This window comes from Peromyscus leucopus, chromosome 1, assembly GCF_004664715.2.
Source record: "Peromyscus leucopus breed LL Stock chromosome 1, UCI_PerLeu_2.1, whole genome shotgun sequence".
NCBI classification, from domain to species: domain Eukaryota; kingdom Metazoa; phylum Chordata; class Mammalia; order Rodentia; family Cricetidae; genus Peromyscus; species Peromyscus leucopus.
The window spans coordinates 163,676,919-163,689,809 of NC_051063.1; the positions used below are offsets into that span (position 1 = coordinate 163,676,919).

General features: G+C 52.9%; 1 protein-coding gene across 2 annotated transcripts in view; it reads left to right on the forward strand.

The window, feature by feature from the left end:
• Positions 1 to 12,891, forward strand: part of Sipa1l3 (signal induced proliferation associated 1 like 3) — a 219,463-nt gene that overhangs the window by 122,082 nt on the left and 84,490 nt on the right. For both annotated transcript variants that reach the window (XM_028859573.2, XM_028859575.2), the window contains exons 2-3: positions 1,176 to 3,000; positions 5,000 to 5,130. In XM_028859573.2, coding sequence (XP_028715406.1) covers positions 1,482 to 3,000; positions 5,000 to 5,130 — 1,650 coding nt within the window. In that variant the 5' untranslated portion in view covers positions 1,176 to 1,481. The remainder of the gene's footprint in view (positions 1 to 1,175; positions 3,001 to 4,999; positions 5,131 to 12,891) is intronic.

The following is a 12,891-nucleotide window of genomic DNA, read 5'->3' on the forward strand; positions in this document are numbered from 1 at the left end:
TCTGATGGAGTGGGTGAGACAGGAAGAGCATCCGCCAGAGCAGAGTGGGGATCTTGTTTGGCTCCTCTTTTGAGCAGACCAACTCAACAAAAGACCCTTTGAGATAACAGAGACCAGGACCTAAGGCAGACAGTATCACTGGGTAATAAAGAATTCTTGTGAGCTTTGGTGGATATGAAATGAGATCATGGTGGTTCTCGTTCTCTCTCTCTCTCTCTCTCTCTCTCTCTCTCTCTCTCTCTCTCTCTCTCTCTCCTCTCTCTGTGTGTGTGTGTGTGTGTATCTCTGTATCTCTCTCTCTCTGTATCTCTCTCTCTCTCTCTCTCTCTCTCTCTCTCTCTCTCTCTCTCTCTCTCTCCTAGAGATAGGAACTGTAAAGTGTGTATGGATGAAATGGCCTGGTGGCTGGTGGTATATCTCAGTGGTAGAGCACTTGTCTGACACATGGAGATTGATGCCATCTCCAAGAGTGCAGAAAGTAAAAATAAAATATGTTTAAAAACAAAGAGGGGCCGGCAAGATGACTCAGTGAGCAGAGGCACCTGTTGGCAAGTCTGATGGCCTGAGTTCGATTCCCAGGACCTACGTGTGGAAAGAGAGACCCAACTCCCTCACCCTGAGTTCAATCCCTGGGATCCATGTGGTGGAAGGAGAACTGATTCCATCCTCCTACAGACCATCCTAACCTCTACACATGTTCTCTAGCATTCAGACACACACAGGAAATACATGTTTTCAATACAGTAATAAAGGGAAAAAATGAGGTCTGGGAATGTAGCTCAGTGGTAGAGCTAGCACAGGCCTTGGGTTCAATCCCCAGGACCACAAAAAAGTAATGGCTGGACGAACAGGAATGGCAAGGAGCTAATGGAGCTGTGGTGGGATGGCCATGATGGGACGGCCATCACGGTCCTTTCTTTGCTTTGTGTGTGGTCAAAACTCTTGTTAGGCACAGTGGTGCTCGCCTGTGATGCCAACACTCAGGAGGAAGAGGCAGGAGCATCACCACAAGTTCAAAACTACATAGCAGGACCTTGTCTGAGGAAGGAAGGAAGGGGAGGGCGGGCAGGCAGGCTCACTCCATAATAATCTTTTCAGATGAGTGCAGCCGCATCTCCTGCCTCTGGGGAGTGGGGATACTGCTCCCGTCTCACCTCCCTCCTCTTCTCTTGCAGCATGGCTGAGAGGATGCCTACACCACCCACAGGCCATGGCCTGCAGCCATTGCTCTTTCTGCCCTGCTGAGCCATTGCGTCTGGAGCCCCCTGGATGAAACCTGCCTCCTGACGTCACACTTGCGCTGCTGTCCACAGCGATGGTGAAGGACTGGACTCTACAGGCTCACAACCTTCAAGTGCACTTCCGAGGGCCAGCACCCTTTGTCCTAGGACCGGCGGGCCTGAACAATGGCTGAGGGCCAGGGGACCCCATAGAGTTGTGCCACGACTTCAGGGACAGCAGCACCCCAGTGCCCGAGGACTATGACCACCTATCGACCTCTTCCTAATGATGGTGTGGACCTGGCAGCCGGCTGTGGGGCCAGGGGCACCGACATCCTCCCTGGGCCCCACCCTGGGGACTACTCTCCCATGGGATTCTGGGCCCAGAACGGCAGCATGTCCCAGCCTCTTGGTGAGAGCCCAGCCATTGCCACCACCCGCCCCAGCCCTACCACCCCTGCGATGCCCAAGATGGGGGTGCGCGCCAGAGTGGCTGATTGGCCACCCAAGCGAGAAGCCTTGAGAGAGCAGAGCAATCCCAGCCCCTCACAGGACACAGATGGTGTGAAGTCCACCAAAGTGACCCATTCCATGAGAAACTTACAGAATGGACAGCTCCCTTCCAGCACCCCAGCTTCCTCAGGGTCCAGAGCCTTCCACCGACTCTCCAGGAGGAGGTCTAAAGATGTAGAATTCCAGGATGGGTGGCCCCGGTCCCCTGGCCGGGCCTTCCTCCCTCTGCGACATCGAAGCAGTAGCGAGATCACCCTCAGTGAGTGTGACGTGGAGGAACCTGGAGAGTCACGGGGAACCCGGCACCCAGGGGTGCTGCCCCTCTTCCGAGAGTACGGCAGCACATCCTCCATCGACGTGCAGGGTGTGCCCGAGCAGAGTTTCTTCGACATCCTCAACGAGTTCCGCAGTGAGCAGCCAGAGGCTCGCGGCTCCCAGAACCTCAATGAGCTCCTGCGGGTGGATCCTGGCACCCTTCTCCCAGGAGGCGGCTGTGGAGCCAAGGGAGACCCCCGCAATGGCCAGCCTGCCAAAGATAGTCTGCAGACTCTGCAGCCTCTCAAGGAAAAGGAGAAGGCCCGGAAGAAGCCTGCGTGGGGCCTGGGCAGTGGGGACACCGTGGACTCGTCCATCTTCAGGAAACTGAGGAGCAGTAAGCCTGAGGGGGAGGTGGGGCGGCCTCTGGGAGAGACTGAGGAGGGCCGAAGCCCCCCAGAAGCCAGCAGACCGTGGGTCTGCCAGAAGAGCTTTGCCCATTTTGACGTGCAGAGCCTGCTGTTCGACCTCAACGAGGCAGCCGCCAACAGGGTGTCAGTGGCCCAGAGGCGCAACACCACCACTGGGGCCTCGGCGGCCTCGGCAGCCTCCGCCATGGTGACCCTCGCAGCCTCGCGGGCCCACAGCCTGGGGACTCTGGACCCAGCCTTCACCAGCACGGAGGATTTGAACTGCAAAGAGAACCTGGAGCAGGACCTGGGGGATGACAATAGCAATGACCTTCTGCTTAGCTGCCCACACTTCCGCAACGAGATCGGTGGGGAGCGGGAGCGCAACGTCAGCTTCTCCCGGGCCTCCTTGGGTTCCCCGGGGGGCAGCAGCGACGCCCACATAGCGGAGCCCTCCCTGAGCACCCACCGCACAAATGCCAGCATCTCGGTGCTGGAGGTGCCCAAGGAGCAGCAAAGGACACAGAGCCGGCCCAGGCAGTACAGCATCGAGCACGTGGACCTGGGTGCTCGTTACTACCAGGACTACTTTGTGGGCAAAGGTGACGCGGGCGAGTGGCTGGGGCCCCAGCTTGTCCTGGACACACACCCACTGCTAATTTATCTGACCCCGTGTCATGGCTAAGGGTGCCGGGGGGCACACTCGGTGCCGGGAGGACAGTGAGCCCCAGCACCACCAAAATAAATACATGGTTCCTGTCAAATGTGACAGATGTCAGCTAGGTTCTCCACAGGGCTCAGAGTGTCCTCTGGAGCCAGTCTCGAGTCAGACCGTGGGTTGGAGTGTCCTGTCTGATAGCTTGTTGGCTCTGGGACACAGTCCACCCTGCAGGTCGACCTCGTGGGAGGAAAGGGGTCGGTTGTAGTGGATCCCATACCCCAACCAAAAGAGCACTAAGATGAACAGCGAAGGGGTAAAGTAGAAGTCCCAGGTCCTGGCTGGCAGAATGCTGGTGAGGCACCATGAGGGCCCCTTTCAGTAGCACGGGATCCCAAGATGAAAAGTGCCTTAGGGGTGAAAAGGGCTATTTCAGGTTGGTTTTTAAAACTCACCAAGAAACGGGGTATGGTAGTGCACATCTGTAATTCCAGCACTTAGGAGGCTGAGGCAGCTGGATCTTCAGTTTGAGGTAGGCCTGGGCTACATGGTGAGACCCTGCCTCAAAAGGGAAAGGAAGCGAAGGGGTGGGGGCAGATATCCATTTCCTGCCAGGCATGGGGACGCACAGTTGAATCCCAGTATTGAGGCTGAGGCGGGGGGCATTTCCACTGTGAGGCCGGCTTAGTCTAAGCACATTCAAAGACAACACAGAGTAATATAGAGTAAGGCCTGTCTACTCCCCCAGTTTTTTAAAGTAGCCTTTCTAAGATGACTTCTTTGTAGCCATGGAGGCCTGTGAGTAATGTCTGTTGAGCACCGACCACGTGCTGGGGTCTCTGAGATGCTGGGCATTGTGCATAGGTGAAAAAACCAACGGCAAATTCGGCAGCCTCTTCGGGAGTGGGCTCCCACTGTGGAGGACAGTGTGCAGTACCATTCTGATTAGTTTGCACCCCTCATTTTGGATTAGCCTTGGATTCACCCAGGTGCATCTGAAAACAGGGACTGTCAGTTAAATATACAGAATGCCAGGGCGAGAACAAGAAACAGATATCTGCTGCGTTCTTGAATTTTTGCTGATAACGACACGAAGGCTTGGAACAGGAGTCACACAGGCTGCTGGTAGGAGCTGCCAAAAAACAAAACAAAAACCCACTATGGTTGGATATCAGAAAGAACTGTTTCCTGGTTTAAAAAAAAAAAAAATTCTCTTCAGCTTGTCCAGGAAAAAGGGGAGAGCAGAAACCTGGCTCCCTGGCTCATTTATGGCTGTCACCCTCAGTATTTCCATAGTATTACTTAGGTCTGTAGAAGTGGTCAGATACAGATGACTTAGGGATCTGTGTCGGGCCCTGAGCAAATCGGAGGCCCTGGGCTACTTGGCCAGCATTTAAGCTGTATGCATACTGTGTGCCAGCCTGGTGCCATGCTAACTCAATTAATCCTCACATTGCTGAGTTAAGCCCATCTGACTGCTAAGAATCCCGTCATGTGACCTGGCTGGGGCCTTCTATCTAATCTCAACCCAGAATTTGTGCTGGCAGGAGATTCCCTCGGCTCAGGGCTTAACTGCTTCACAACAGCTAATGGGAGCTAAACCCAGCAAGCCGTTAACAGAGCCAGGATTAATCTCAGCGACCCTGGGTTGATGACCCACTGTGTACTATACCAAGCCTTTCATCATTGTGGGCTCACTCTCACACACCAGCTCTGAACTGTGGACAGCCTCTGGGTCCCTATTCCTCAAATAAGAGCACTGAGACTCAGAAAAGGCCTGTGACTTTTCCGGTACAGAAAGCCAGGCCTTGCCCAAACTCACAGGGTTTCTCCACTGGCCTTGGGCCCCTTAGCCTCCTCCCAGTGCACCACGAGCAGACTGCCATGGGCTGTGCCCTCTCCTTCCAGGCATCTGACCGTACTTTCCTGCCCTCCCTTTGCAGAGCACGCCAATTACTTCGGCGTGGATGAAAAGCTGGGGCCCGTGGCGGTGAGCATCAAGCGGGAGAAGCTAGAGGATCATAAGGACCACGGACCTCAGTACCAGTATAGGATCATCTTCCGGACTCGAGAGGTAGGGCCTGGCACAGTGTGCCTGCTGGGTAAATAGGAACTGTAAACCCTTCCCATTTCTACGCCCTCCTCCTATCAGGTTCCAGGCCAAGGACATCCTGGCTATGTCTGCTAAGAGGCCAGTAATAGGATTGTGTGAGTCTGTCCATTTTACAGAGGGGAAAACTAAGACTCAGAAATCACATGGGTTGCAGCAAATAAGAAGCCGAGCCAGGATCTGAACCTGGCAGGTGGCGGACAACAAAGCTCAGGATCACAAATCTATTCTCAAGAGATTGACTCCAACGAACATAAAGAAAAAAAAAAAAGGCATGGTTGGGAGGGAGGGGTCATTGGAGGACTCCAAGCCTCAGTCTGGAAAGGCCTGGGGTATCACAGCAAGCCCTGCCAAGTTGCTAAGCAGCTTTCACCGTGATTGACCAACCTGCTCCGTTCTGAGCTAAGAATCCCACTGTCCCCCCCCCCCCCCTGTTATAGGGGCATGGTGCTGTGCTCCTACACCAATACAAGTGATTTGTGACAGGAATGTATTTCTGGCTAGCCTCAAGTCACAAAGAGATTGCACTGACCTCCACAGCTATAGGTCAGGGACAGAAACTGCTACAGGCACGGATTGACCTGGTCTTCTGCAAGACTGAAGAACTTTTTTTTTTTTTTAACTTTATTTTTATGTGCATTGGTGTGAAAGACGTCAGATCCCCTGGAACTGGAGTCACAGAGAGTTGTGAGCTGCCATGTGGGTGCTGGGAATTGAACCTGGGTCCTCTGGAAGAACAGCCACTGCTCTTAACTGCTGAGCCATCTCTTCAGCCCCAAGACTGCAGAACTTGACACCTCTTCTGCTCAGCTTGGCTGGCTCAGCCTCTTTTTTTGTAATGAATGCCATTCTCTTATGTCACCAGCATGTTCTCTTCAGTCCTGGGCAAAGGGACCACTGCCCAGGTCATCTAGATGGTATTAGCTTTCCATACAGAAGGATGATTCATGTCTGCAGGATCCCTGATTGGCTCTGCGTGGATCCCACACCCACAGGTTGGGCCAGGCACTGACGGGTGAGAGAGGGTGAGAGAGATAGACAGCCAGATCTAGGACACGCTCCACCTTAGGGCTAGAGCCACCGCCCTGGCGCTGAGATTGACAGTTCCATGGGAGCCGCCCAAGGAGCAGAGGAAAGAGGAGAAGAAGGTCCTCAGCGGGAATGGTGGAGTGTTTTTCTTTTGTTTTGAGAGCTTGTCTCTTGTAGCCTCAGCTGGCCTCCAGCTCCCGATCCTCCTGCCTCCACTCTCTGAATACTTGGATAGCGGCATGGGCTACCACATCTGTCAGAAAGGTGGTTTTAGCTTGCCTCACTCCCTGCCTCTGAGTTCAGTCCCCAGCAGGACAAGACTTGTTAACAACAGTGAAGAGGTGATGGCACCTTCTGAAAGAGCCATGTAAAGGCAGCATTTCCAGAGAGGCCGCCACCAGCTGACACAGGCCACACACTGGGAATCCCTGTGTGCTGGGCCTACACCCTGGCATAAAAACCCAGCAGGCTACCACTGCCAGGGAGCTTACTTGGAGTTTGGGGCCGGCTGAGTTTTTGAGCTCATCCTGGCAAGCAGATGAGGCACTGAGGACAAGTGCCCCACCCAGCAGAGCCTTTCATCCGGCAGCTGCGGAGACAGCCCCCAAAATCACATGCCCAGACTGCAGGAGGTCTGGACCTGTGTCTTAGCCAGCCTTTCCTTCTGCTCACCTTTCTGGCCAGTTGAGCACTGAGGCAGAATGTGAGGTGACAGTTCCCCCAGCTTCAAAGTCCCTTAGGACACGTGGGCCAGTGCTGGTGAAGTGAGAAGCCGTGTGTGTGTGTGTGTGTGTGTGTGTGTGTGTGTGTGTGTGTGTGTGTGTGTGTACACACTCAGGAGAGATGCATGTTCTTGCAGCGACAATGGCGGCAAGCAGCTTAGCTGCGGGGCCAGCCTGTGCTCGGCCTTTGCCTGGGCTAGCTCACACCAGTCTCGAAGTCTTGCAGCTGTCTTGGCGGCACTCTTGTCCTCATTTGTGGCAGAGCAGCTACAGAGCAGTGAGGACCCTCCAGTGAGAGGCAGGGCCTGTCTCTCCGTCATCAGCCTCTGGCTGTCCCACTCAGCTGCCTCGGGGAGTCTCCTGACAGTTGAGGCCCCCTCCCCCACACTGGACCTGTTCATGACGTAAGAACTCAGCTGACTTACACATGCATGCAGTGTAGGTGACCTCAGTGGAGGTCAGAAGAAGGCATCGAAGCCCCAGGGACTAGAGTTATCAGTGGTTGTGAGCCACCATGTAGAGTCTAGGAACTGAACCTGCTTCTGCAGCTGCTTCTTTCTTTCGTGTGTGTGTGTGTGTGTGTGTGTGTGTGTTTTCCTAGAGACAAAGTTTCACTATGTAGCTCTGGCTGGCTCAGAACTCACTCTGTAGACCAGGCTTGAACTCACGGAGATCCACCTGCTTCTTTCTCCCGAGTGCTGGGATGAAAGGTGTGTGCCTCCATGCCTAGCATACACAGTGCTCTTAACCACTAAGCCTTCTCTCCAGCCCCTAGAATGATCAGTGACAGTACATGATTTGTACTTAGGGTCAGGACACTTGAGTGCTTTTTCAGCAGCTCAGGGTAGGGCTTTTCTGCTTTAGTTCCTATTTGGTAATTGGAAACTACTCCGTGCCACCTGGCCTCATGGCCACAGATCTGAGATGCACTCATCCCACCAAGACTTCCCAGATGCCATCACTTCACAGCCCCAAGCTGGGCTTTGGGGGTATAGTAGTGACCAAGGCGGCAAAGTAGCTTGAAGACTGCTCTCTTAGGGGATGGCAGCGTCTCACAAGACACCTTCATAACCCATGCCAGGGTACGTAGTGATAAGATGGAAGCCACAGCAGGGAAACCTGATGGGAGTTAGATCTTTTTTTTTTGTTGTTTTTGTTTTTGTTTTCTGACATAGGGTTTCTCTGTGTAGCTTTGCGCCTTTCCTGGAACTCACTTGGTAGACCAGGCTGGCCTCGAACTCACAGAGATCCGCCTGCCTCTGCCTCCCCAGTGCTGGGATTAAAGGCGTGCGCCACAACCGCCCAGTGGGAGTTAGATCTTCAGATAGGATTGGCCAATGAAATAGCCAAAACCTCAGGGAGTTGGAGCTTGTGTGGTCCTCACATGGATATCATCAGTTCAAGTCCAGCCGGAGCTTCAGCATGAATTCTACCCTAAATCAGTCAGTCTCTCTCTCTCTCTCTCTCTCTCTGTGTGTGTGTCTCTCTCTCATACACACACACACACACACACACACACACACACACACACACACACACGGCATGCAAGCCTTTGTCTCCCCTCACCTGCAGACCACACGCAGACCCAACCCTGGGCCCAGGCAGAGCTGCCCTGTGAGGCCCTCAGGCCTGCGCTCCCATCATCTGGAGTTGCAGGAGGAACAGTAGACTGCAAGGCTTGCCTCACTCCTTCCTGGGGCCCTTTCCATCATGAAGGCAGGGCAGAGACATACAACCCAAATTTTGTGCCAGCAACCCGGAAATTAACGTATTCCTGCTGGGCATTCACTCAGTGTTCGGGTACATCGTCCCAGTGGTTTCTCTCAACTCTCGCCACAGAGGTCCCATTGTCACCTCACTCCACAGATATCCCCAACAAGGACGTTAGAGCCAGACAGAGAATTACTTTTCCAAGGTCACCCATTGGCAGATCCAGCATGCCCTGTCCCTGTCTCTCCTCACCCCAGTACCTTCTAGGCCGTCTGTCCAGGGCTGTTCTTCACTGGCCCCGAGACTTGGACAGGTGACTGTTCCTTGTGTCTTGGTTTCTTCCTCAGTAAAACAGGCTTGGAGCTGTGGCCTGACTTCTAGAGAGGTGGGGACAGGCCCTCACACTGAGGCCGGAAGTGGCTGCACAGACTTCGGGGCTAGAGGAGCTCCGCGTGCCAGACCCTGCGTGACTGACAACCTGTCATAACTGTAACTCTTCCAGGAGGGTGGAGGCCGTGATGGGGAACTAGATAGATAGGGCTCAGTCCTCCAGTCTACACACTCGTCCCTGGCCCCTGCACACCAGAGCATGGGCCCGGGCTGCTCTCCAAGCCAGCAGGCTGGCCTGTCCCAGATGGCCGCCCCGAGCCGCCAAGCAGACAGGCTCCAGTGGGCCCATGTCTCCCAGCAGATGGTATGTGAGCTTTGGCAGAGCCAGCTTCCCACCGAGGCAGGAGCACCACACACCTGACCACTGGCCACCCCATGCCAGTGACTCCTCAGATGACACACAGGGTTCCCCAGCCAGCCTCCGCCATCTGGCCCCAGTGCTCCTTGAGCCTGGCAAGTGGGGATCTGACAGACCTTTGGATTTTGTTGTTTTGTTTTCAAGTCAGGCCCTCACTGTGTCCAGTGCTGGCATAGAACTCACAGTCCCGCTGCCTTAGCCTCCCGGGTGCCAGCGTTGCAGGCGTGTGCTCCTGTGCCCAGTTAGGCTTTAGCTTTGATCGGCATAGGAGTTTGGGGTTTTAGTTGTTTAATCAGGATGTGTACACACACACACACATACACACACATGCGTGCGCACACACACATCTTATGCTGATTGTTGGGACTTTCAATAATGCATAAGTATGCAAAGTAGAAAGGGAAAGGTCTTACAAAGTGAAGAAAACCAGTGTAATTCTGTTGGGAGTGGGATACCCGTGCTCAGTCAGCACACCTGGTTGTGTGTGCCTCCCCATATCTCCGATGCATCCCGTTGAAGAGTGGTAGGGGGCTGCAGCCTCCTCCTTAAAGCATTTAGGTTTATAACATGTCTTGCACACTTGACCCTTATCTGCCTGCAGCGGTGACTGGCGGATACCCAGCTCTGTGTGTGAACTTCCTTCCTGGAGACTTCACCTAGCCCAGGTTGTCCTAGACTCTCAACTTATTCAGTTTCCAGAATATTTGAATTGCAGGTGTGTACAACCACACCTGCCCAAGGCAGGCGTTCTTATCCCCATTTTGTCAATGAGGAAATATTGGAAGTTCCAGACCAGCCAGGACCAGATAGCAAAACTCTGTATCAATGACAATCTATATAAGTCCAATGCAGTGGGGCACCCTTGTACTCCTAGTGCTTGTGAGGCGAGTGAGTTCAAGGCCAGCCTCAGCTATATAGCCGGTTTGAGACCAGCCTGGGCTCCATGAAGGGGTTTCCAAAACTAAAAAGGGAGGGAGGGAATAAATGAGAAATTTAGCGATTTGCTCAGGGTTACAGAGCTTGGGAGAAGGTGGAGCTGGGGTTCAAACAAGCTGACAGAACCTCGAGTACCCTGAAGTCCGTGAAGGACTCCCACCACCCAGCACCAAGAGCAGCCAGCGTGCATGTGCGTTAGTCGTGGGCCTGACTGACAGACAGGCCCCTCTTTGCTTATGTGGCACCGTGTCCTTTTTACAGCTCACTTGGTTCTCACCCTCGGTGCAGGGACACCAGATGTCTGAGGGCTCAGCAGATCTGACTCCGGCTGCTGGGGAGAGAATGGGCTGGCACTGGGACAAAGACAGGGAGACTTGGGGAAGGGCTGCTGTGCCAGGGGAGGTGACAGGCTCAAGGCTAGGAGAGAGGAGCTTCTCAGGACCTGCCAGTGCCCTGCTCCTCCTCCCCTGGCCAGAAGGAAGAACCGAGAGGTTTTCGAGTGCACAGCAGTGGGCAGTGACCAGGGCCAGGCACAGCCACAAGCCCCCTGTCTCCAGAGTGGGTTTTTGGTCCCCTCTGGCTCTTGACTATGGCAGAGTGCTGCAGAACAGTGTTAGGATGCAGAGATGCTCATCCTGTAGATGCATTAAGGAAACGCACAGCCCCAAGGCCACCCGGACTGGAGAGCAAAACCCCTGGCTTTGCCGTCGCCGTTCCCCATGTTCCACGCTTGCTTTGCTCATGATAAGAGATGTGTTTGTTTGTTAGTGACCACAGCCAGAACTGGGAACTCCCAACCATGAGATCATTCCGTTCCTTCCACACGCCTCTTGCCTGGGTCCTGTTTGGCAAGGGTGGGCTGCAGGCCTGGCAGCAGACCATGGCATGCCTTTGCTGCTTCGGGTATCTGTTGACTGAGGAGAGTGTGTTTTTGCAGTAAACACTGATCATCTTTTGTGTTTAAACTACAGCTTGGAACAGTGTGTTTGGGGTGTTTGGAACAGGTCCTAGGGGAGGGTTTTTTGTTTGTCTTGTGGTATTTCTGGTACCTTTCTGTACATTCTTGCTGTGGCTTCCACATACTCGGGCCTGGCCTAACCTGGTGGCTAGAATCAAGCTCCTGACAAGAGGGCCTGGCTACAGGGGCTCTCAGGACTAGCGGGGTGTAAATTGGAACAAGCACTTGGAAAACTACTTGGCAGTTTCCGTAAAACTGAAGATTAGCATGTCTGGGTGATTTAGCAATTTGTCTCCTAGGTATAAACTCCAAAAGAAATGTGTTTCTGTGCGCCAAGAGGTGCTTCCGTGGATGTTCCCAACAGTGCTGCTCACTTGTCAAGTGCTCAAGCAGCTGTGCTCAGCAGCGCTGGGAAGGATTAAATCCATGGCAGCGCAGACTTTATCCTCTCAATGCAACATGCTGGAATCCCATATGCACAGTCCTCAGAGAAAGAAACCAAGCTGGCCACAGTGGCACACCTGTCACGTGGGAGGCTGAGACAAGGATCTCAAGTTCAAGACCAGCCTAGACTATAGACTGAGATCCTGTCTCAAAAAAAGAGAGAGAGAAGCCAAGCATGGCGTTACATGGCTATAATCTCAGCACTCGAGAAGGAGAAGCAGGAATCAGGAATTTGAGGCCAGCCTGGGCTACATGAGATCCTGACTCAAAGGGGAGGGGAGGAAGCCAGATAACAGAAGAATAGTGACTGTCAGCTGGACACATGGCTCTGGATTATAGCATTTGCCTAGCAGGACAGGATTCCATCCCTAGCCCCCAAACACACTCCTGACAAAATAATAATAATAATAATAATAATAATAATAATAATAATAATAATAAATAATAATAATAATGAAATAGATAGCTGATAATGAAATAATAAAATAGGAGAGAATATACTGGTCCAGAAGTCAAAATATCCAGGTCTTGATCTGGGTGTAACAATTACATATGTGTAGACCATACTAGATGGCAATATTTTTTCCAAAGAAAACTATCTTGAAGCATCTTCAAGATACTCAGAAGGTGAGACAGGGAATCTCTGCAAATTCAAGGTCAGCTAAGGTTACATAGCAAGACCTTGTCTCCAAAAATACAGCTCTCAGGAGACTGAAGGAAGTGGATCTCTAAGTTAGCGGCAAGCCTCATCTACAGAGTGACTTCCAGGACAGCCAGGGCTGCACAGAGGACCTTGTCTTGAGAAACAAACAGAAAAAGATACTGTGAGGTAGGAGCATCAGGACTCAGTTCATCTGGCTCACCTTTTGTCCCCAGCAAGAAGTCGTGGGCCAGTAAAAAGTCCTGGCCAGACAGGATTCTTACATTTCACTTCCTGACATTGGTCACATGATCAGCTGTAGGAAAAGCTTGGGCAGTGGTGACATCTGAGGAAGAGGTCTGCAGTGGCCTTTGACTAAACATTTTCAACCTTTATGGCACAGCACAACCAGCTGAGAGGGTTTAAAGTGTGTGCGCATTCATGTACCAGAGACACATGTATGTGCACAGGTATGTGTCCAGACCAACTCGGAGTACCTAGAGATGGTGTTTTCATGAAACTGCTTGAACAGCAAGAG